The sequence below is a fragment of the Galeopterus variegatus genome, unplaced genomic scaffold (assembly GCF_000696425.1).
Source record: "Galeopterus variegatus unplaced genomic scaffold, G_variegatus-3.0.2 Scaffold3314, whole genome shotgun sequence".
Taxonomy (NCBI): domain Eukaryota; kingdom Metazoa; phylum Chordata; class Mammalia; order Dermoptera; family Cynocephalidae; genus Galeopterus; species Galeopterus variegatus.
This window is the reverse complement of record NW_007729425.1, coordinates 110,136-135,963: the sequence shown is the minus strand read 5'-3', so window position 1 is coordinate 135,963 and position 25,828 is coordinate 110,136. Positions and strand designations below refer to the sequence as shown.

Here is a 25,828-nt window from a genome sequence, read left to right as displayed (position 1 = left end):
CATGTGGAAGCATCATGAGAAGGATGGCCTTTTGGAAAATGGAAGTGGAGCGTAGAGAACAAGGAAGGAGGTGACAGAGGCGAAGGCTGGACCAGGAGGCGAGCTCAGTCATGTGGGTTCCTACAACATTTCATCCTGAGGAGTGAGGGTATTTGACAGGTTGAGCCGTCACCATTTTCACTCTTCATGCCCCAGATAAATTACTGACTTTGGATTAGCTTCTGAGTTTAACCTAAAATTGGTTATACATTTGTTTCCGAAAGGAGTAATTCTAAGAGGTAGAGTTAAGGAGTCCTAGAGTTTAGGAGTGATATGACAGGTTTTGGTTCAGACTTCTTTAAATAAGCAGCTCTGTCTAGGCTGGCACCCTGTTTTGCAAGCCTAAAAGGGATCCCAGGGATCCTTTGACCAAAGGTGTGAATTTAACCTTCACCTTCAGATGCCTGAAACCAGCTCCGGACATGCTGCAGTGGTAACCATACTCATTAGTAGGATGTCCCTGTGTAGTTAGTTCAACAGTTTGGCCAAGTTCTTTCTTACCTTTGTATCTCTTTGATTTTCTTGCATTATTTAACACTTTCTAATAAAATGATTAAGTAGCCATAACAGAAATAATAGTCCAATCCAAGGATTGCTGTGGGACTTAAAAAAATAAATGCAACACTTTGTTCATCCCAGATAAGATTATGTAGGAAAAAATCCACAATGATTCAGCTGCTACATTGAATTGAGTGATATGACCTCCATTACCTTTTTGCAAATGTAATTTTAATTACATCCGTCCAGTGAGCTCCATGCAGATATTTACTTTTAGCATAATGGATTTTTAAGGGAAAATGTTCCATGAATGCATTGAGCATTGAATATTTTATTTGAAAGCAAATGCTAAAAGGATTTTTATAACATTCAATACTGATGCTTTGGGAAAAAGTAAAGTAAAAAAATTTTTTATGGATCCAAAGGAACCTTTCACAACCTGTAACTATGAGTAGTATTCAGAAATTCACACTAATAACGATATTAATATATTATTCATAAATGCATTCAAGTGAGAGGATAGCTTTACTAAATGTTTTTGTTTTGCTGTTTCTGTGTGTAAAACTGCATCAGTGTTCTTATGGTGTGTCAGGACAAAGATAGCTCACCCTTTCAGTGATGAGACCAGATAAACACATCCATAAACATATAATGAGCAACGTATTTAAACTTATCCCAAAACATTACAATTAAGGTTCCATAAAACATTAAAATTAAGGCACCACCTTTGGTATAGGTTATACCTTAAACTCCTTACTGCAATTTTATGTCATTTCTTGAAAACATGGGAAACGTCTGAATGTGAGCTGATGCCTTAAACATGGAACCTCTAAGTGAAGGTCACTTTGGGTTAATTATTTGAACAGGATCACATAGAATTACATTTACTCCTTACTGCAATTTTATGTCATTTCTTGAAAACATGGGAAACGTCTGAATGTGAGCTGACGCCTTAAACATGGAACCTCTAAGTGAAGGTCACTTTGGGTTAATTATTTGAACAGGATCACATAGAATTACATTTAAAAAAAAAAAAAAGTTGTTAAACCCAGACTTAATGATCCTCAGATATTTCAAAGATTTGCCTTAGTAACTTTGATGAGTTCTCCCCTTACCCTCGCCTTCGAGGTGCATTCCCTTAAGAACTACAATGCCACAGTAAATTCCTGGATGCAACAAAGATCCATGCAGGAAATTGGGTCCACTGAGTTTTCTATGGTTGGAATATGCCCCACCCTACCACCACCAAAATTCATATGTTGAAACTTAATCACCAATGTGATAGTATTGAGAGGTGGGGCCTTTAGGAGGTAACTGAGTCATGAAGGTAGAGCCCTCATGAATAGGATTAGTGACCTTATGAAAGAGGTTGAAGGGAGCGCCCTGGCCCCTTTGGCCCCTTCTGCCATGAAAGGATGCAGCAAGAGGCGCCATCTGTGAAGCAGAGAGTGAGCCCTCACCAGACACCAAATCTTCCTAGTGCCTTGGTCTTGGACTTCCCAGCTTCCAGAACTGTGAGAAATAAGTTTCTATTTATAAATTACCCAGTCTAAAGTATTTTGTTGTAGCAGCCTGAACAGACTTAAGAGTTTAGCCCCACACACCTCCTGCCCAGGCTCCTATCCAAACAGGTATTGAGACACTGACCTACATGGAGATCCAACCTGCATTCTCTGAAATATCTTTATCTGTTTAATAGATTACATCTACTTTTTAAAAAACACTATCAAGTCAGTCAGTCAATGGGCTAGCACTGGGTCTAATATTAACTCTTCCTTTGTCAACACAATGGTTTGTTAATAGACAAGTTCACATTTGTTGGTTTTCCACATACAATCAGTCAAAATTAATCTCAACTTCTCAATCTTTCACTTTCTCCATTTAAAAAAAATTGACTTTTAACACCATATGCTTTCTTGATTTGTATATATTTGTGTCATTATCTATTTGCCTATTAGATGTTAAACTACCTAACTGCAGGGATGGGGCAGATTTCTCATATCCCCCTGTCTCTTAGGACAGTGCTTTGCATCTGTCAGGTATGTGATATACATTTGCTAATAACTTAATTAATTAGTAGTATCTAACAATTCAAAACCATTTTTGTTCCCAAAAGCAATTCTTATGGAAACTATTTTAATACCTATTTAGTGTCTTCATCAGGACCTTTTTCTAAAAACAAGACTGTCAACCTTCATATAATTTTCTAATTTGCCAATTTGCTGACAAACATCCACTATGACATGAATGTTTACCACTTTGATATTACATATATTGCCAAAGTGGATGAATTACCTTCATCTCTAGGTATATGCAGTACATTATATTAGCTGCCTTTAAAGTACATCTCTCTTATAAGTGACTTGAACATTTTTTTGTAACCGGATAGTGGATATTTTTATTTGGAGGATTGTGTTGAGAGTGTGTAATGACAGGAATTTCTATGAAAAATGAATATTTGCTTTTACTAACAATGTTAAGGATTTAAACTGCTTATTAGTGTGGACTAAGCCATCAGCTATTGTTATTCCTACCAGCTGTTGCAAGCCATGTAGTATTGGTTCGTACTTAACAACTGTTAAGGCCAGGGCACTATACGTTTAAAAAAAAATCAGATTTCAGAAAATCAGAAGAGGCCTATCACTGAATATATTTCTCTATTCTAAACTAATCAAAAGCACAGTTAAAGGGTTAAAGGTAACTGTCAGAAGACAAATCAAGGTTGTACCACAGGATGTCCTCATACACCCTATGGAGAGGAAGGCTTTCTGTTGTCAGGTGCAGGAAGGTAATGAAAGGGAACCACAGGGTTGATGCAGTAACACAGATGTGAGAGCTTCCAATTTTGTTGTAACAGTCAGGTCTTTAATGTCCCTTGGGCTTCCTCACACTATTAGAAGAATATGTACTCAGTGGTTTGAGAATCGGTATTATTCTCTTGACATTTTTTATCTTTAGTGTGCCACTAACTGGCAGTTTACTCTAGGTTATTAGAGAAATCCTTAGTACCAAAACCTACAATCTAGTATAGAATTCCCAGGACTGTCTGCTCTTAGAAGCCCCAAGTCCCTGCCCTGTGGGACTTACATGCTGACTCAACACAGGAGCAGTTAAGAAGGATGGGTCACAGGTCCCAGGTGTCCATCTCACCTATTGTTTATTCCTAGGATAGCGGCAGCAAACTAAGGGCGAGGGTGGAAAATGTTGGCAAAGATGATGTGGCCTCTGCCCTTTTCCTCGTGTTCTGAATCTTCCAGGGAAATGGACTGTGGTTTTGTCTATGACAAAAATTTGTTGAATAGAAAAATAATTAATTTGATTGGTTTGACTGTTTTTAAGAATAAGATCAGACCTGCTTCATGATTGATGAAATATACAGAAATTATTTGTTGAGATACCAAACAAGAGTCAGCAAAGAATCATAGAATATTAGAATCAAGACAGGTTTTAAAAGATCATCCAATCAAAGTATTCCTTTGATGCTTCAATCCCAGTAAATGATCTGGTACCCTATGTTTGAAGAGCTCCAGTAGCAGGGAATCCATTTTAAAGGAGCCCATTCCATCTAGAAAGCTCTTAACAAGTCAAATTTTTTCCTCTCATTTTAGGTTGAAACTATCTTATTGAAACCTGTCCGATGCTGTTCCTTAGCTCAATGTATGTATCTTAATAATCCATGCCAAACAAAGACAGGTTTCACTGTGACCCTTCCTGATTTATTTGTCTCAATTCTGCCTTTCTTCCTTATAATTATTTAATCCTCATTTCTGCTATGGGTTAGGCTCAAAATCTGACTCTGAGTCTTCCTTTGCTCTGTTAATGAAATCAGCTCTCTGCTGTGTTACTAGTGTTTCCAATTAACTTCATCCCCTATCCTGACTCGGCCTTCATCAACTCCCGGATTTCCAAATATCTCTAAGGCATTTCTGGGATAAGCTTTCGAATCTGTAATATCCTGAATTAAATAGTATTTTCCCTCCTGGGACAGCTCCCCTGCCCAATGACTATAATCTGTATTTTACTTTGGTCTTCCTGGTTGAAAGTGTGTTTTCTTAACTTAATATTTGTATATGTAATAAATCCTCATTATTATTGGATTCTACATTTGTGAATTTGCCCACTTCCTAAAATTTATTTGTAACACCGAAATAATATTCATGGTGTTTTCAGAGTTGTTCACAAACATGCACAGAGCAGTGAAAAACTTGAATGACCTGACACACACACATTCCCAGCTGAGGTGGGACAAGGTGATGCTCTCTGCTTCTTTCAGCTCTCATACTGCAAACAAATGCTCTTTTCTCAGTTTGATTAGTGCCGTGTTTTTCATATCTTTGTGCTTTTTGTTGGTGATCTTGCTGTTTCAAATGGCCCCCCAAGCATTGTGCTAAAGCTAGTGTTCAAAGTGAAAGAAGACTGTGATGTGCCATAAGGAGAACTTACATGTGCTAGATAAGCCACATTCAGGCATGAGTTATAATGCTGTTGGCAATATACAAAGTGCCTTTAAACAGAAACTCACCTAAAACAAGATTATGTTATTGATCAGTTGATGAAAATGTGGTGACCAGAGGCTTGCAGGAACCCATCCCTCTATTTCCCCTAGGAGCAACAATTCAGTATTCACCAATTCAGTGTTTGCAACACCTTCATAGAATTTAAGTTCCACAAATAATGGGAATTGACTGTAATTTCATACTTACAGAAAAGTTGCAAGAATCATAAAAAGAATTTCTTTTACTCTTCACCCAGATTCCCTGACTCGCCCAGATTCAGTGCACTTTGTCTGTTGTTTCTTCATGATTAAATTTAGGTTATGCTTTTTTGGCAGGAATATTACAAAAGTGATGCTGTGTTTTTCTCAGTACATGATTATCAGGAGGAATATGACGTTGGTTTGTACCATTTCTAGTAATGCTCACTGATCACTTGGTTAAGTTCCTTTGCATCAGGGACCATGCAATATTTTCTTTGATTCCCTGACACCTCCCAGAGTTCTGGGTACATGATGGAGCCTCTGCATGTGGAGGACTTGCTGATGGATGAATTACTCTAAAGCTGACAGGTGAGCCAGGTGCAAGAAGACCCCTGTCAGTGAAGGGACAGCTGCATTTTGGACATGGTATGAACGATGGTTTTCTTGTAGTTAACTGAAATGCATGATTAATTGCTTTTGTTGATCTGGCCATCACATCTTAGGCACGAGTGGTGCCAATTTGCTTTGTACCCTATGAATATTAATAACCAATAAAAATAAAGCAAAACATTAAAAAATAAAAACAAAAATAGGATACATCCATGTTGTTGCATTTGTCATGGTTTGTTAATTTATTACTGAGTAATATTCCAGGATGTGGATGCACCACAGTTTTCTTCATTCTACAGTTGAAGGACATTGAGTTGTTTCTAGTTTGGCAAAATTAGGAATAAACCCTCTATAATAAAAAATAATAATAAAATTTAAAAAATAATAAAATTCCTAGGATAAAAAAATAAAAATAAAATAATTGCTTTTGTTCTCTGTTTCTCTGTATGTATTCTTTCTTTCTCATTTGATTATGAGAAAGAATTACTGTCAAACCCCCAAATTCCCAGCACATAGAAGGACCTCAAAAGACTTGTAATTGATAGACTAATTAAAATATAACCCCCCTACTTTATAATTCAACAAAAGGTGCTGCTAGATGTTCCTTAAACATATCATGTACTTTTTAAGCCTTCTTTATTTTGCTGATGCTGCTACCTCTCTTAGAAGATATTTCCTCCTTTCTACCTGGGAAAATCTTTCTATTTCAAGTCCCAACTTAATTGTCATCTTCTCTGAGAAACTATTCCTTATCATCACACAAAATTAATTATTCCTTTCTGGGTGCTTCAGTAGCATTTTGCTTCTACATATGTTCTAGTCCTTACTATGTATTATTGGGATTCCTGTTGTTAGCTGATTGCTGACTTGTCCCAACATCTTGATACTGGAGGAGAGGGTCTGAGGAGGTCCAATACCCAACCTCAAGCACCCCATCCTCTACCAGGTTCTTCACTCCACCGCAGGAAAGAACACAAGAGCAGGGTCACAGTAGGAAATGAAAACAGGTGTAATGTAAAGAATAAGAAATACGGACATCACAGGGAAAGTGTGGGCTGGCTCCAGAGAGTGAGAGGCAGCCGCAGCGAGTTTAATACAAAAGTAAGAAATACACACTTTGCAGACACAGTGTAGGCTGGCTCCAGAGTGAACAGCAGCCTGCTAAAGGCAAGTTAAACACAAAAAGTAAGAAATACACACCTCACAGGTGGAGCAGGCTGGCTCCAGAGGGAGTGAGCAGCAGCCCTGCCTTCTTGCTGAATTCTACTTTTACGGTTTGGCTATCTATACATATCCATGTTATCTAATGAATATTCATATAAGGGGGTGGCTCCCAGTTATGTATCCTAGTCTTGCATATGCTCAGTTGGTCTCTTTTAGAGTATGTTCATTCATCACATTCCACCACATGCACCAAATATATTCAGATATATGTAGTTCTCTCTAGAGCCTCCAGTGGAAGTTCATTTAAGGAGTAAATTCCTTTTTACTGAGTATGTTTGGCCACCAAGATTACACAGTCTGCCTCCTCCTGTGGTTTCCATCTGTACATGTTGGTACTGAAAATAGGTGCTACAAGCCACCGTAGCTTAGGACTCAGAGGCAGAGTTGGAGTCCTAGGGGAATGGTTTGAGACCCAGAGGAGTGGCCTGAAACTCGATCCCAGGAGGACTGAGCATCTATCTCAATATTGTATGTGCTGATGGCAAACCTATTCCTTGCTTGACTTCTATTTTGAAAGCATCACTATAACAATCAATAAATTTTAGTGTGGCAAGCCCTTACTGAGAACGATACGTGAGTGAAGTCAAACTAGTGGAGTGTGAAATTCAAATTATGTATTATTTGAATGAGTAGCTGAGATGACACACGTAGTTTTTACTGGGTGTTCTTTAAATAGATTTTAACATGAAAGGAAAAGAATTAGAGATGAATTATACTAATTTGAAAAGGTATTTTTCTTAAAATTACAAAGAAACTGAAAACTCTGAAATCACCAAGTTTGCAGTAACTTCATTTACTATGAATCATTTGTAAAATAAATAAATAATAAAAACTGTTTTTGGGGGGGGAATGTCTTGTTTCCTTATAATAATGCACAAAGAAGTATTTCAGTTTCTTTAACAGCATGCATGGTTATAACATGAATATCTAGTTGAATGGCCACCCTAGAAATTTTAACAAGCATGGGCCGGCCCGGTGGCGCACTGCTACAGTGCGCCGCTTGGGAGCGTGGTGGCGCTCCTGCCGAGGGTTCGGATCCCACATACAGACCGGTTCCCTCTCACTGGCTGAGCGAGGTGTGGGCGCAGCACCAAGGGTTGCGATCCCGTTGCCGGTCCCGGTCCGGTACGGGCGCGACACTGAGGGTTGCGATCCGTTGCCGGACACACAAAAAGACAAAAAGGAAAAAAAAAAAAAGAAATTTTAACAAGCAGACTGAACAAAGAATAAAGATACTCAATATATTATTCTCCTGTAAAATGTAGGCATCTTAGAAGACGACACTGAGGGTTGCGATCCGTTGCCGGACACACAAAAAGACAAAAAGGAAAAAAAAAAAAAAGAAATTTTAACAAGCAGACTGAACAAAGAATAAAGATACTCAATATATTATTCTCCTGTAAAATGTAGGCATCTTAGAAGACTTTAATTCTCATCAACCCTGATTTACATGCTAGTTTTATTTAAGATTTTAGTTCTCTTTTTTAACCCCATGAATTAGACATTATTATTTTATGCAGCTAATATTTGTTCAAGCTTAGCTGTATATTTACCAATTTCTCTGCACAATACACTTCTTGCATCTCAAACTTTACATTTGGGACCATTTTCTTCTACCTTCTAAAGGAAGGTAGCAGTAAACTCACATTTTACTTTTCAAAAAATATCTTCTTTTGACTTTTGTCATGAAAGGTCAAAATAACTTTGTTGGTTATTTAATTCTAGGCTGAGAGTTGATTATCTCTCATCATAGCGAAGATAGCATTTCAGTCTTTTTGGCTTCTGTTGCTGCTGCAAAGCTAGCTGAAAACATAATTGTCAATATGTTGTAGGTAATCTTTTCTTTCTGGCTGTTTTAAAGATCCTCTACTGTTCTGGGTGCTCTCCATTTTCACTATGAAATGGAATTTGTATATTTATATGGAATTCTTTATATTTATTCTGCCTGGAATTTGTGGGCTTTGCTGAATCAGAGGACTGGATCTTTCAACAAATACAGGAAATATTCAGCCATTATTTCTTCAAATACTGCCTCTCCCTGATCTCTCTTGTCCATCCTTCTGGAACTCGAGAGATGTGTATTAGATTCTCCTAACCTCACATTTTTCTCTGTCTTGCTGTGATAAGTTCTGGATAATTTATTTAGATCTGTCTTGCTATTCACTTAGTTTTTTCAGCTGTTTAAGCATTCCATTTAATTCTAATTTTAATATTTTTCATATCTAGAAGTTGTATTAGTTTCTTTTTAAAATATGCTTTATTGTTTTTCATGGTTTCTTGTTTGTATTGTTTTATTCAATGCCTACTTTTATTCCTTTAAACAAATTAAGTGCTTCTTTTATATTCCAGATAATTTCATAATTTTTAAATTTTTGTGGATTTGATTCAGCTGGGTTTTTTTTTTTGTTTGTTTCAGCTGGCTCTCACTCATGGTGTCTTGTTTTCTAGTGTTTTATTAATTTGTTTGGGGTGTTAATATTCCTTAGACATTTTAGTTTGTTGGAATTTATTAAGGCATTGTTAGAAAGTATACTTCTCAGACACTAGTGATCAGTATCAGAACAGGACTATTTTTAAATAAATTGTAGGCTTGAGATTTGTGAGACTTTACAAATATGATGATTTTGTATCACAAACCTGCAAGAGACCTAGCTTGTGATTGCAAGTATCTGAGAGATTGTTTTTTTCTTCCATCTGCTGCAAATGTTCTGGTATCAAGTTTTCTTGCTGGTGAACATTTATTTCTGTTTCACCCTCACACTGAATATAAACATATTTGGGGCACAGCCTTTTACAAGGTTTTTCTGTTAGAAAACCTGTTTGTTATCCTGTCATCACTTTGAGTAGCACTCTGTTTTATTTCCTATTTACCATGCATCCATAGATGACAAAGTGACACTTAAAGGTCACCAGGGTTTAATAAGCAAAAGTTGGCTTTAGTGATTCCTTACATTCTAGGATTCCTCCTTTCTCTGTGCCTTTGGCTTCTGTGCATTGCTTAGTTTTACTCCCGCTATGCAACACATTTGAAAAGACATATTTTAAAATATTTACTTCCAAATTTTAGTTGTTTTTAGTATGATTTTTGTGCAGATTTCTTTTCCTCAGTATTACCAGAAATGAAAGTCCAGCATTGTTATCTTTCATAATTTACTCCTTTTTTCCCCTAAAATGTATTGAGGTATAGAAATAATAAAGTTAGTGAATTCCTACTGGAAACTTGCAAGAGTATTTGGATAAACTGATGGTGTTAAAAAAATAAATTTATATTTTTTATGAGGGTACTTTAAATAGTTCATGGACCCCTCATATTTGTTGAACTGACCAAAAACTACAGTAAAATCTTGAATAGAATTGTCAAGGAAGTGTTCCTGATTGTAGGTGGAAAACACTCAGTCTTACACCTTGAAGCATGGTGCTAGCTGTAGAGTTTTTTTGTAGATGTCCTTTATTAAGTTGAAGAAGTTCCTTTCTATTCCTTGTTGCTGAGTTTTTGTCCTAAATACATATTAGAATTTTATCAAAGGCTTTTTCTGCATCTATTGAATGATCATATATTTATGTTCTTTATTCTATTAATGTGGTATATTATGTTGATTTTCCAATGTTAAACTAGTTTTGTATTCCTGTACTAAATCCCACTTGATCATAGTGTATGTGTTGCTGGACTCTGTTTACTAATATTTTCTTAAGGATTTTTACATCTATATTCATGAGGGATATATTGGTCTGCAGTTCCTGTTTTGTGTGTTTCTTTTGATGTCTTTGTCTGGTTTTGTGTTTAAGATAATAGAGACTTATAGAATGAGTTATAGACTAAGTTATAATATAGACTTATAGAATGCCTTCTGTATTTTCTGGAAGGGTTTTTAAAGGATTATTTCTTCTTTAAATATTATATAATTTACCTATTATATATTATATATTATGAGGGTACTATGAAAAGTTCTTGAAAAAATAGAATTAGAAGATAATGTGAGGGCCGGCCCGGTGGCGCACTGGAGAGTGCGCCGCTTGGGAGTGCGGCGGCGCTCCCGCTGAGGGTTCGGATCCCATATGGAGACCGGTTCCTGCTCACTGGCTGAGCGCGGTGCGGGCACAACACCGAGGGTTGCAATCCCGTTACCGGTCAGTAAAAAAGACAAAAAAGGAAAAAAAAAAATAGAAGAAGATAATGTGAGTCTTTTCATGAACTTTTTGGAGATACCTCATATATATTCATTATCATAGCATCTATTTGCTCATTCATTTATTGAATACTAATTATGTTCTGGGATCCGCTCTAATTTCTATGATGTAAAGATGTATAAGAAAGTCTCTGCCTTTCATGAATTCACAGTCTAATGGGAGGAAACAAATGAACAATAATAATTATAATAAATCACAATACATTCCAATACATGATGTAATATAGAGGTGAGCAGAGAGGGCATGTCTGTCTCTAGCAGGAGTTCATAAAGTATGCTGCCTCTGATTGCAAAGGACTCAGCCAAACAAAGGCAATGCAATGGAAGGAGATTCTGAGCATGGAGAGGACTTTGTGTGAAGACCAGGCTCAGGGTCAAGTGATATCTGAAAACTCAGACTGTGGAGGGTACAAAGTACAACAGCAGTAGAAGATGGAACTTAACTAGAATATATATTTATACCTGCTAAGTATTCTGGCCTTTATCCTCTGGACCACCAGATGCCAGCCAAAGTCTTTAATGATCAAAGTTTTTGTTTTTGTTTTGTCTTGAGATTTTCTCTGCCAGCTCTGTCGAGTATCAGACTGTGGGGAGAGAGTGACAGATAACAGGCCCATCAAATAGACTTTTGACCTCTTCAGATTGAGACAGGGTGAGTGTGAAAACAGTGGCCAAATTAAAAAGATGTTTATGATGTAAAATTGACAATATTAGCTGGCATTGAAATAAAGAAGGATGAGCGTGGCTGGTGGGGTACAGAGGACTTATCAGAGGTTCATGGAGAGGAGACAGCATCTTGGGAAGCTGCTAAACAAGAAATTAACTGGAACAACCAAAGAAGCCAGATAAGCTATCCATATGAATCACTGGCTAAGGAGCTAGGCAAAGAGAATCCAGGCAAAAGAAAATGTGCAGAAATCTGGGAGACCAGACTAGAATGACTTTTAGTGGAGAATGTACGGTGAATCCTAAACAGATTTTCTGAGCTGCCAAGAGTGTAGGAAAAATGATCTAATATAGTGTCCATGGCCTTAAGTTTGGGTGAGGCAAGAGCTGTAGGAGGTTCTAATCCAGCACGGTCATTTAAGCACTCTTTATTTTTCATAAAAACTTGGAATTAATCTAAACCCTTTTTGAAGTAAAAGCAAGATGTTTCAAGGATAATGGTATTGATTAATAATTCTCCCCCAACTAATGTACTTCCTGTGGGTAACTCAGACACTGCACAGAGACCTTCATTAACTCTGAAATCACCAAGGAATCATTTAGAAAGCAACTCCCTAAAAACTTAATAGTGCTGCCAAAGTGTTAATGCACCTTTTCAAAGCATTAAGGAGCTGGGCAGATACACATGGATGTAATGACTATGTATGAAAAATAAATGATAACGTAGTTTGTCTCGGATCTACACTTTTTTAAGAGATCCCTTTTACGTGTGAGACTCTGTGAGTTAATTTTTCCTGTCTATGACATTCTAATGTTTTTAATTGCCAACTGTCTGGATTTGCTGTTGGTATGAATCAGGTCTTTTTATTTAATTAAGCCAGCTTATCTCTCACCCATCATAATCCATTCTCTCTTACTTTTTTCATTTCCAGAGCCAGCCATCACATATTAATACAAATATAGGAAAATCTGAGTCATTTTTATAAGTAAGAGCACAGAATACCCATCAGATATGTGCATACACTTCCTTCACTTATATAGAAAGGTTCAAAATAACTTGGTTTGTATTCTGCCAAAAACACAGAAACCAGAAAAGAAATCAATATTTCAGTTCATTCATTTACCTCATGATGCAAACCTTCTAAATCCTGTAGTTTATTTCCCAGAATTTTACACAGTCTTGCTTTTATATCTGGCCAATGATAAATTGTACGCCATTCTGTTTCTGGAAGTAATTGACAGCATTGCCTGTCAGCTCAGTTTTGTTGCCAGTGCATGTGTGGGTTTTTCATTCACTCATTCATTAATTGAGCACAACTCTGATTACTGGGGATGCAACCATGAATGGGACAAAAGAAAGTTCCAACTCCCTTTGAGCTCACATTTTAGTGGGAAAGGCTGACAGTAAACAAACAATGGTGATGATTAATGTGCAAAGAATTGAAATAAGTTGGTATAAGGAGGTTCAGTGGCTTTTCTGCAGATGGAGTGCTCAGAAAAGGCCTCTCTGAGGACATAGCACTAAAGCAGATAGTTGTATGACAACAGATGCCATGAGGTGAACCCAGGACTAAGCATTCCAAGAGGAAGTTACAGCTAGGGTGGAGGCTCACGAGTGGGAGTATAACCCAAGAACCAAATGAAAGCCAGTGCTGCTGGAGTAACATGAACAGGGCAAATAGTGAGAGATGAGCTTATGGAAAGAGAGAACATTCAACGTAAGTGGTGTGGATTTCATCCCAAGTTCCATGAAGAGCTGTTGTAGGGTTTTAAACAAGGTAGTTGTGGGATCTGATTGATAGTCAGTGGCTGGAGAGGGCAAGTATGGAAATAGGGAGGTAGAGTCCAGATAAACAGTGAATTTGACTTGCATCTAGTAGCAAAGGTGAGAGAATAGATTAATTCAGAATTTGTTTAGAGGCAGAGCAAGAGAACTTATTGATGGATTGGCTACTGAAGGATGTATTATAGAAAGAGAGGAATCCATCAAGAGTAACACAGATTTTTTTTGTTTTATAGGCTTCAGGACTTTGACATGCTTTAGTCATTTCATGTAGTTATTCCATATTTCTCTTTCTGTGCCTGGCTTATTTCATTTAACATAATTTTCTCCAAGCTTATCCATGTTGCTGCAAATGGCAGAATTTCATTCTTTTCTTAGCAGAGTAGTATTCCATTGTGTATGTGTGCCACATTTTCCTTATCCAGCCATCCATTGATGGACATTTAGGTTGGTTCTATATCTTAGCTATTATAAATAGAGCTGCAATAAACATGGGAGTGCAGGTGTCCCTTTGACATGATGATTTCCATTCCTTTGCGTATATACCCAGCAATGAAATTGTAGGTTCATATGTTAGTAGTTATTGCACTGGTCATTTTCAAAGGTCAGTTCTTTTCACCATTTGTTCCTTTTTGTTGCTCATTTCTATGGCTAGAGCAGACTACAGTATGTGGCTTCCTGGATTTAAATCTGCATTTTTTCAACTTAGTAACCTTGTGATCCTGGGGCAAGTTTCTTAACCTCTCTACCCTTCATTTTCCTCATCTAAAAATACTGGAATGATAATTTTACCCATTTCATAGGGTTTTTTCAGAAGTGACTTAAGAAAATAGTCACTTAGCACTACTAGACTACAGTAAGCACTTAGTAAATGTTAGTGATTAGGTGCTTTCTCTCTTTTCCTCCTTACTATTGCTCATTCAGGTCTCAGTACCTAGTAATAATAATTTCAGTAACTTTTTTAAGAAACAAGATATTTCTGTGCTTTGTATCATTCCATAATTATTTTATGTACTAGTTAGATACTGTTTTTTTCAGAATTTCTTAACAATAATCCTTGTTTAATATATTCCCCCCTCAACATCTGGTAGCATCTGTTTATTTTTAAAATGACTTTTTGATGTTTGGGTTTTCAAATCTGCTAAGGGCTTTTAAAGAGATTGAATATTATCAGCTTTATTATGAAGTTAGTATTTTTGGCTCTTAAAATGTGTGAGAGAGGATGGGCATCTGATTTCAAGATTACTTAAATTTTATGAGAATGCTTCATATACTGCCTTCACCAGAACCATCACACAATGTGGGTCTTACTTAAATGCACTGCTCCTCAGCAGGGTGTCCTGCTTTCTCTATGGGCTTAGAACCATATTAGATCTAAGGTTGGAAAAGACCCTATTTGTTTAGATCACAGGACAACCTAAAAGACCTCGTATTCCTCTGAATTTTGATTTGCACATAAACACTGGTTCCTGTTACTCTGCCAGGCTTCAGCTGCATTTCAGACTCTTGTTATTGGTATTTGCTTCTCAAAATAGGCTTGAGAACAGTAGGAAAATAGAGTAGGTCAGTGTGGCATATGGGTGAATTTTCATGGACAGATGTGCTTGAGAATGGTAAGGAAATTCTTTTAAATTGTTGTCTTTGTTACAAATGTGGTATGCAGATGGTTCATAATTGTGGCTGGGATTGAGGTACATTTAGCAAATACCATTTTTCATGAGATAACACATTAACCTAATTTTTGAAAACTGTGCTTCTCATGTTTCACTGAAGTTAGTTGAGCAAGGAACAGCCTCCCTTTACTGTAAGAATCTTACAGTGTCATCTTAATGCAGGAGAATCATTCAGTACAGGTGGCTTTGGGATCCCTTTCTGTGTAAAATGTTCAACACCAAATACATACATGTTCTGTGATTCTTCTGGTTTCAGGTTCCCTGTTTCTTCTTGTATTTTTCTAATGACAGGAGATAATAATTTATTTCAGAACTTTTACATGGTGTGGAACATGTAAAATAGTTCCCGTGTCTGATACAACAGTAAGCCCCCAAGCCCAGGATCAGAGATAATGTTCCATTAAATCACTGGCCAGTCGAATCTACAGTGGGTGAGATCTGCTAGCTTTTGATATTTGCTTCTGCAATTTGTCCCTCCTAATTATTGTGCTCATTGCATGGATGCTGTGCCAAATTTGGTAAAAGTCACATTATTTCGAAATAATCTAGGAAACAATGATACAGTGTGGATTTTGTTGGAAATGAATAAATGAATTATTCAACGTGTGTGTGTGTGTGTGTGCGTTTGAGCGTTTGAAAATTTTATACTTTATGGAGTTAAATTGCCTGATAGCCCTGCATTGTTTCCTTCTTCCTCTTCCAAAGACATTGTGGTTACAGCTGTTTAAAAGCTTGACGTGAGGACCTACATGCGCCTAAAGAATCGGTTGTGATTTCTTAGCCCTGCGCACACACAGAACTGACCAGTGCGGCTCTTGTCCACCATGCAGGCTTCCCGTACGTGCCTTATGAGTCGATGTCTGTGGAATTAAGAGCAGATCTATCCCCAATGTCAAATATACCATCATTTCACGATGCAGCACCCCAACTTGATTATATTTATGTTCATATTTGTTTTTTTAGTTTTCATTTTTTCCAGAAACATATATGTGGCCATACTCACTTTCTGTGTTCTGGTTTTTCCACTACAGACACGGGAGCAGAAAGACAGGCACTACGAGAAAACGTGTATCCTAAACTGAGAGAATTCTGCAGAGAAAACTATGGATTGGAATTTCAGGTAACTCTAATATAAATCTCATTTTTAATTATGTCAGCTAAATAACTAGGGCTTGTTTCTTGGCACATGAAAGACAAGTTTTAAGCCCTGAAAAATTTCATTTCTTTAAGCATGGGTAAAAAAAAAAAAAAACCATTGGAAAATAGAAATAAAATATTGAGTCATTTTTGGTGTTTTGTACTTTTATGCTATGCTTCTTGGACCCTGTCTGGTACTGTCTTATCTTTTTCTTTGAACCATATTTATTTGCTTTTTTTGACAGTCTTCATCATTATCAAAAAGGTGAAAGTTGCTAGTTCCTGCCTTTAAGCTATGGTCTCTAGAAATGTTTTGTATGAAAAAATTGGGACTAACTTTTTTGAAATATTTCCTTGCAGCAGCTTGCCCAGTCCTTGCCTTCAATCTTAACTTTTAGTTTTTAATTTCATTGTAGAATATCAGAAAGTATATCAGCCTTTCAAGAGACAGTAAATGCACATGTCATTGCTAAAGTTCATGAACACACTGACATTTTTATATACCACTGATTTTGCCTCTTAATACTTGAAAACATTGGGTGTATCTTGGATATTCAAAAATGGAAGTACAACAGGATAACATTATTTAGTCTGAATTTCTGTACCTCTTTTACAGTGGGAATCCTAACTCTCTGGTGCTATCTAAACTACACATTTATGTTGTCAAGTGATGAATATGTAATAGAGGTTTGTGGAGCCAGAGTGCAAAATGCACTGTTGTTAGTGGAAGAAAATTTCACCCTTCGTTTGTTTCCTCCTGGATAAATTTCTTATCTTGGTGTACCTGATGATGCCTTCTAGTATGATGTATAAAGTAATAGTCTCAAAATCACTTTAGTCTCAATGCATAATGTCAGTCAGCAGCCGGATGTTATGACACTCATATTGAATGATTACTCATAACTCACAATTTACTTGACAAATTGTGAACCTAGACTAAATTCCTTGTCATGAATTTAGTACTGCCTTCTCCAAGGAATCTGGTTCTGCTGATAACAGGGTCCTAATTGTTATAAAATTTCCAATCTGTCAAGATTCCCAAAGACTTAGACAGTCCTTGGAGACTCTATTATCATAGAGGGAAAAATGCATCTAAGAATATTTATCCCATCTTTGAGTTTGTTTCGTTTTGCATTATTTTTGTCAGTAGAGGGAGGCAGTTGTTGAGCTACAGAACAGTCTCTATAAAACATGGTATTGACTAGGACTAGCTGGGGGGGGGGGAAGAAAAATAGATTTTCTAAATTAGAGGTAGGCAAAGAGAAGACAGATACAGCCAAAGGAAAACTGTAGAAGTTGAGGCCTCAAGGCCCATTGAATAAACCAATGGCCAGGATTCTTCTAGGCAGGTGCACTGAATCAGTAGACAGGATGCTGGCCAGCAGTGGAAACAGCACTGGGCACCAAAGATGAGCCCCAGCCCTCTTACTGGGAGTGACTGAACCTGTGCCTTCAGGTCACTGTCAAAAATAGGGACAATAACAGCCTACACATCTGAGGTTGTATTTAGAATAAAGTAAAATATGAAAGGTTGCATTTGCTTCTCAGCTGTAAGCTTAACAGGAGCTCAAAAACATCATATCTGAATCTTCTAAGAATATACTTTTTAGTATAGTCTTTTATGGCAGGTTAATTTAGATCTTCTCTCTGAGGATATGTTTTCTAGAGAGACCATTCTCTTTTCTCAAGTGCAACAAAATATGATGACAAAAGCTTCACGTGAAGCCAATTTATCCCACAGTATTCCAGATTCCATCTTTGGTTGTGCATTGAACCTGGGAAAAGTGGATTTCTTAGAGTTACTCAGACATACCAGTCTATTTCATGCCCACTTGCCTTTGCTCGTGCCAGTTCTGTCTGCCTGCAATGCTTTTCAGTCTGCTTCTTCCTCTGCTTCCCCTCCTGGATCCTACTCATTCTTAAGGCTCGTCCCCTCTGATCTCAAGTTGTGCCCCTTTCCCTTAGCCTCCTCGCCTGTAGCCACATGTGCTGCTTTTGGTTCCCTGAACACCCCAAGCCATTACCACTTAAGAACTTTGCCCTGGCTGTTCTCTCTGCTGGGAATACTCATCCCCTTCATCTTCACATGGCTGCTTTCTTATTGTTCCTCAGGTCTCTGCTGAAATGTCACTTCCTAGAGATGCTTCTCTACTCACCCAATCTAAAGTAAACACCTTCCTTTAATATCACCCTATTCTAGTTCTTTGCATAGCATGTGTCAACATCAGATATTCTTCTTGTTTATTTATATGTCGGCTGGCTTATTGTCTTTTTCTTACTAGATTGTAAATTCCACAAGAACAGAGGCTTGTCTGCCTTTATGACAGTTACGTTCCCAGTCCTAGAATAGTACTTGGCACATAGGAAAATGCCGCAAGAATTTGTTGAACAAATGAATGAATGCCTGTATGAAAAAAAAGTGAATTAATGAAGACTCAGCCCAAACATTAATTGCTTAAGAAAGCCTTCTCTGCTAAGCCCAATCCCTCCCAGGATATGCCACGTACTCTCCTCTTTGAACCCCCAAAATCCTCTGCATAACTCTCAATCATTCATCCAGTTTATTCAAGAAGTATTTGTTGAGCACTGACCACATGTCAGTTAGCATTCTAAGTGCAGGGAATACAGGAACAAACTAAGCAGACCCTCTTCTGTGGATTTTCCAATATTGTTTGGGGAGGCATACAATAAACAGATAAATTTCAGTGGTAAGAAATGCATTTTATTGGGTAAATGCTTCTGTGAAAAACAAAGCAGGGTAAGTTTAGGGCATGCCAGGTAGTCAGAGAAGGACTCGGTGATAAGATGACCTTTGAGTAGAGATTTGCAGAAAGTGACAGAGCAAGTCATGCAGATGTCTAAGGCGGGAGGAGTCCAGGCATAGGGAACAAGGAAAAAGTTCTGAGGTGGGAGTGTGTTTAGAATATTCCAGGAACAGTAAAGAAGCCACACAAGGTAGGGCAAGATGGTAGACTAGAGGTGCCCCACCCATGATCCTCCCACAGAAAGAGGCCAAAGCAAGGAAAGGACAGCTAAGTACGGGGGAAAGCATCAGTGGGAGAGTGTGGGAGGGCAGTGGGAGCCTGGTGAGGACCCCATGGAGCACAAAAACCAAGCAAAGTGATGTAGAGGAGAGAGAGGAATGTGGCCTCAGCCACCACCACCTCTCCAAGATCAGCCAGGAGGAATTCTCCCTTGCAACAGAAAGAATCAACTCAGCTGTGAATACTTCCCAGCGGTAACCCTCTTCCTACTCTGGCCCCAGCCTACCCCCACCACCTACAATGTGCCTGTGCCATTGTCTAGCCTCAAAGCCCTGACCCTTCTCTCCATACAGTTCATACTGTGCAGTGCATCCTCCCATGCCACCGACATTGCCCACAGAGCACTGAGCAACTGCGTGGCTCCAGCGCTCCAGGCACCTGGTGGCTCTAGCCTTCCAGCCACCTGTATGGCCTGGCTGCCCACGTGGCCCCACCCACGAATGTGGGCCCAGCTGTCTAGCTGCCTTTGCAGCCCCATCTGCCTGGCTGCCCACATGGCTCCACTCGCCCATGTGACCCCAACCATGCAGCCCCACCTGCCCACATAGGCCCTGTCATCCAGCTTCCTACATGGCCCCACCCACCTGCATGGGCCAAGCAACCAAGCCACCCATGTAGCCCCAGACATCCTGCCTCTTGCACCAGTCCCAGCCACTGCAACCACCCACATCGCCCACCCACACACGTGGACCCAACCATCCAGCCACCTGCAGGACTCCAGGTGCCCCAGCTGCCTACATGGCCCCCACCACCTGCACAGACCCAGCCACGCATGCAGCTCCAGCCACATACATAGCTGCTGGCATCAACCAGAAATACTGAGTCTACCCAGAACTACTGAGGCTACCTGGAACAACTGAAACTACTGAGGCTACCAGGAACCAAAACTAAAACACCCCTTCCACGGGAAATATACAACAAATCTACCGGAGGGAGTCTCTCTCCTCAAAAGCCCAAGAGTAATAGAAGAAGCAACCATCAGATTACTAAGCAGCAATGGAGAAATACTGGAAATATGAAAAAACAAGAAAATATGACACCACCAAAGGAACACTATAATTCTCAAATACCAAATCCCATACAACAGGAAACTCTTTTTGTCTGAAAGGGAATTTCAATTAACAGTCTTAAAGAAACTCAGTGAGATACAGGAAGACTCAGTTAAACAATACAACAAAATGAGAAAATTAACCCAGGACATGAAGGAGGAAATTTACAAAGAGATAAATACCATATAAAAGAATGTAGCAGAACTGCTGGAACTGAAAGACTCATTCAACAAAATAAAAACTACAATTGAGAGTGTAAACAGCAGGATAGAGCAGGCAAAAGAAAGAATTCCTGATCTTGAAGACAGTCTTTTTGAAATAACCCAAGCAGACAAAAAAACAAAAATCAAAAAGTGAAGAAAGTCTAAAAGCCTGTAGACCACCATAAGTGCACAAACATACAAACTGTGGGTATTCCAGAAGGGTAGGAGAAAGTAAAGGACATTGAAAACATATTCAATGAAATAATAGTGGAAAATTTACAAGATACTGGTAGAGATATGGATTTCCCAATCTAAGAGGCTCAAAGATCTCCAAACAGATTCAATCCAAAAAGGTCCTCTTTAAATGCTGCATTGGTTCACACTCATATGTGGGAGCTAAAAAACATTTTAAAAAATAAATAAGTAAATAATACTAATACTAATAGATTGAACTTTTAGGAGAGAGTAGAACTGTGGTTACTAGAGGCAGGAAAGGGGTGGGGGAATAGTGGAGTTTGGTTAATGGACACAGGATTACACCTAAATAGGAAAAATAAGTTCTACGGGTGTACAGTCAAAGTAGACATCTATAATTAACAAAAATTTATGTCATATTATGAAACGGCTAGAAGATAGGAGAACATATGTCCACATCACAAAGAAATCATTGTCTTATAATGATAAATACACTAATTAACCTGATTTGATCATCACACATCTTGTACATGTATTGAAATACAACTGTACCCTATAAATACATACAACGTGTTTCAATAAAAATAAACAAATAAATAAATAAATCAGAAGCTAGAAATGTGTGTTGTTGTTTTTTTTGGCAGCTGCCTAGTAAGAAGATCTGAACCATTGACTTGGTGTTATTAGCATCGGCTCCCCTGCCCCAAGTGCTAGAAATGTTAAACTTAGTGAGGAGAGCATGTCAAAAGCTGAGATAGGGCAAAAGCTAGGCCTTTTGTGCCAAACAATTAGCCAAGTTTTGAATGCAAAGAAAAAGTTCTTGAAGGAAATTACAAGTACTGCTCCAGTGAACACAGGTATGATAGCAAGCAAAACAGCCTACTGCTGATGGAGAAAGTTTGAGTGGTCTGGATAGAAGATCAAACCAGCCACAGCATTGCCTTAAGCCAAAGCCTGATCCAGAGCAAGGCCCTAACTCTCTTCTATTCTGAGAAGGCTGAGAGAAGTGAGGAAGCTGCAGAAGAAAAGTTTGAAGCTAGCAGAGGTCGGTTCATTAAGTTTCAGGAAAGAAGCTGTCTCCATAACATAAAAGTCAAGGTGAAGCAGCAAGTGCTGATGCAGAAGCTGCAGCAAGTTATCCAGATCTAGCTTATGTCATTTATAAAGGTGGCTACACTGAACAGCAGATTTTCTTTTTTTTTTTAATCTTAACTTTTTTTTTTTCTTCTGGCAGCTGGCTGGTAGCAACAGATTTTCAATGTAGATGAAACAGTCTTCTATTGGAAAAAGATGCCATCTAGGACTTTCTCTTTCTTTTTTTCTTTGTCATCTACAACTTTCATAGCTGAAGAGGAGAAATCAACACCTGACCTCAAAGCTTCAAAGGACAGGCTAATACTTTTGTTAGGGGCTATCATGCAGTGTGGATAACACCAAGGTCAGGAGTTTGGATCCCTGCACCAGCCAGCCCCCCCAAAAAAAAAAAAAAAAGAACAGATAGATTGAGTAGGAATCACACATTACATAAGCACTCCTGTGTTTTGAGCCCTCAATTCAACTGCCCTAATGGAGAGGAGCTCTCAGATGAGAATGGGGACTAGGTTTCCCCACATGTCCCAGGCTGGAGACATGTGTGCAAGGACTCTTTCACCAGAGAGCTTGACTTTTACTTTCCCACTCAGTACTTCTTGCTACTTCAGGAGCCTCCTTAGCAGGTTTATGGTTTAACTTAGCTGCACATATGGCAACAAGACTACTGCTCTGATTTAGGACACTTCAATAAAGCTTTATGCTACTGCTGTGCAATAGTCACTTTACACTGTATGTTCTGAAAGCTCTGTATAAATCAAGGCTTTGATTTAAATCACACACTATTTAAATACACTAGGCACATTCACTATAGAGGAATCATTTTATAGGGGTTGAAGAGACCTTCAGTAAGAAAAGTGAATCTGCTGCTTTAGGGGCAGCTGTGAATTTACTGTTTCTGGAGAGAAAAACATCAAGGACAGGAGCCAAGTTTGTTTTAAAATCAGTGAATCAAAACAGTCCAAATGGCTAGCTGGCTCCCCTGAGGGGCTTGAAGTGCAACTAAGATGTCAACTATAAAAATAGCAATTCCATATACTTATTAGGTTATTTTATATCTGTCACCCTTCCCATGGCTGTAATAATGAAGAGTGGACAAGACCAAGGGTAAGTACAACCCACTCAAATTCAAGCCACATTCCAACCTGGACTGCAGTACAGGGAAGCTCTACACACCCTGGATTGGGAACATTTCAGCCAGCGGAGTGCAAGATGCAGAGATGACCATCTACTCTTTAGGGTTCTGATGACTCCACTCCAGAAAGGTGCATGAAGAAGTCCCCAGGCTCTGTCATGTAGACATCTTCAGTGTTGGGGACATGCCAGCTTTCTCGGTTCTGGATGAAATTCCAGAGTTGCACTGAATTGAAGAACCTCACGGAGCCTTCAGAACTGAGCTATTTCTGGGGTTTCTTGGGCTGTACGAGCTGCCCATCAGGGTAGGCATGGTGGTAAGGGCATTTGCTTCCAAATGAGCAGGTCCCTTTGCCCTGTTCAAAGTACTTACAAGGTTTTTTCCCATCCCCTGTTTGAAAGCTTCAATCAACTCGTTCTTTTTATTCTGATCTTCTATCCAACACACACTTGGAATTACAAACTCTGATATCACACGGCATTCTGGACATGACTTAGTGATTGGGTTTTCAAACTGCTTGGCACACTGCCAAGATGTAGGACATCCACTGCCGGATGTAGGACAAACAGTACATGTCATTGCAGTTGGAGAGAATACCATATCTCCTCTCAGAAACAGACGCCTTCTCCATGATCACTTCCATGCAGATACTGCACACTTTGTCCTGACTTGCCTGGAAGGCAAAGGCCTTTTCCATCTCATGTTCGAATCTTGACATGCAGATCTTCTTGTCGGCTTTCCTTTGCTCTGGGTGAAAGGGGCATAGCCTACAGGTTTCACACACTTCCCCATGCAGGAAGACACAGCCATCCCCAGACCAACACTCCCCAGCAGGTATGTGGGGGCAGAGTTGCTGCTCACTGCTGCAGGAGCTGCTGGACTCCAGGTCATCAAGGCCACTCCTGATGGCATCCAGGTAGGAATGCAGGTTCATCTCCAAGCTGGGCTGGGCATCCCTTCAGCCAGCTGGATTGCTCACCTTGCTCAAGTGAGTGTTCTCTTCAGCCATTCCAGAGAGATTTTGGCCACTAAGTACCAATGTTCTCTTTTCATGCTTCCCAGGTTCGTGAAAGTTAATTTTCACAATAGATGCAGTAAGTTTGGAAGGAGGGTGAGGACTGTGGAACCCCGGGGAGGGCACACTGTGGGGCATGGTGCCCACAGCACCATCAGCTGCAGCAGAAGGACTCATGTGATTGTATCTGCACCAAATTCCATAGGTACAGTAGCCTTTCTGATAGTATTTGCAGATGGTGGATGGCTTGCTGTTTCCCAAGTCATGTGAGAACAGGCACTGGCTTCCTTCCTTACATATGCCATGGATAAAATACTTGCAAGTGACCTGCTTGGTACTCATGGTGGTTAGGCGGGGATGCAGTTATTGCACTGCTGCCTCTAGCCACTGCTGCCTCCGCCTCAGCCTGGCCCAGCCTGGCCTGTGCAGCCCAGATAAAATAGGCTTTAAACCAAAAACCATAAAAAGAGACAAAGAAGGCCAATATATAAATGATAAAGGGATCTATCCAGCAAGTAGACATAACAATCATAAATATATGTGCACCCAACACTGGAGCATCCAGATATATAAAGCAAGTGCTATTAGACCTAAAGAAAGAGATAGACCCCAATATGATAATAGTTGTGGACCTGAACACACTTCTCACAACATTGGACAGATCATCTAGGCCAAAAATCAACAGAGAAACACAGGATTTAAACCACACTTTAGACCAATTGGACCTGGCAGATATCTACAGAACTTTTTATTCAACAACTACAGAATATACATTCTTTTCATCAGCACATGGAACATTCTCCAGGGTAGACCAAATGTTAGGTCACAAATAAAGTCTCAACAGATTTTTAAAAATCGAAATCATTTCAAGCATCTTTTCAGATCACAATGGATTGGAAATAGAAATGAATAAGCAAAACTCTGGAAACTGTACAAATGAATGGAAATTAAATAACATGCTCCTGAACAACCTATGGGTCTAAGGAGAAATTAAACAGGAAATAAAAAAATTTCTTGAAACTACTGAAAATACAGACACGTCATAACAAAACCAGTGAGGTTTTGTTATAGAAAGATTTCAAATAAACAGCCTTACACTATACCTCAGAGAACTAGAAAAACAAGAAAATCCAATCCCAGATTAGTAGATGGAAAGGAATAATTAAGATCAGGGCAGAACTAAATGAAATAGAGACCCCAAAAATGATACAAAAGATCAATGAGACAATAAGTTGGTTTTTTGAGAAGATAAACAAAATAGACCAACCATTAGCTAGACTAACAAAAAAAAAAAAGAGAGAGAGAGAGAGAAGACCCAAATAGCAAAAATCAGAAATGAAAGAGAAGACATTACAACTGATACCACAGAAATACAAAGAATTGATAGAGACTATTACAACTACAAGCCAACAAATTTGAAAACACAGAGGAAATGGATAAATTTCTGGACACAGAAACTACCAAGTCTGAACAAAGAGGATATAGAAAACCTGAACAGACCAATAACAGACAACAAGGTTGAAGCAGTCATCAGCAGTCTCTCAACAAAGAAAATCCCAGGATCAGATGGCTTTACTGCTTATTCTGAGAAAGCTTTAGAGAAGTAATACCAATTCTCTTCAAACTATTCCAAAAAATTGAAACAGAGGCCATTCTCTCAGACTCATTCTATGAGGACAGCATCACCCTGATGCCAAAACCAGACAAAGATACAACAAAAAAAGAAAACTACAGGCCAATATCTTTGATGAACATGGATGCAAACATTCTCAACAAAATATTATCAAACAGAATACAGCAACACA

General features: G+C 38.8%; 1 protein-coding gene and 1 pseudogene across 1 annotated transcript in view; one reads left to right on the top strand and one right to left on the bottom strand.

Moving 5' to 3' along the window:
• LOC103600348 overlaps window positions 1–25,828 on the top strand; it is a 106,829-nt gene that overhangs the window by 58,173 nt on the left and 22,828 nt on the right. Inside the window, exon 3 of the mRNA XM_008584614.1 lies at window positions 16,188–16,276. Within this exon, the coding sequence (XP_008582836.1) occupies window positions 16,188–16,276 (89 nt within the window). The remainder of the gene's footprint in view (window positions 1–16,187; window positions 16,277–25,828) is intronic.
• LOC103600347 lies at window positions 23,109–24,365 on the bottom strand (annotated as a pseudogene).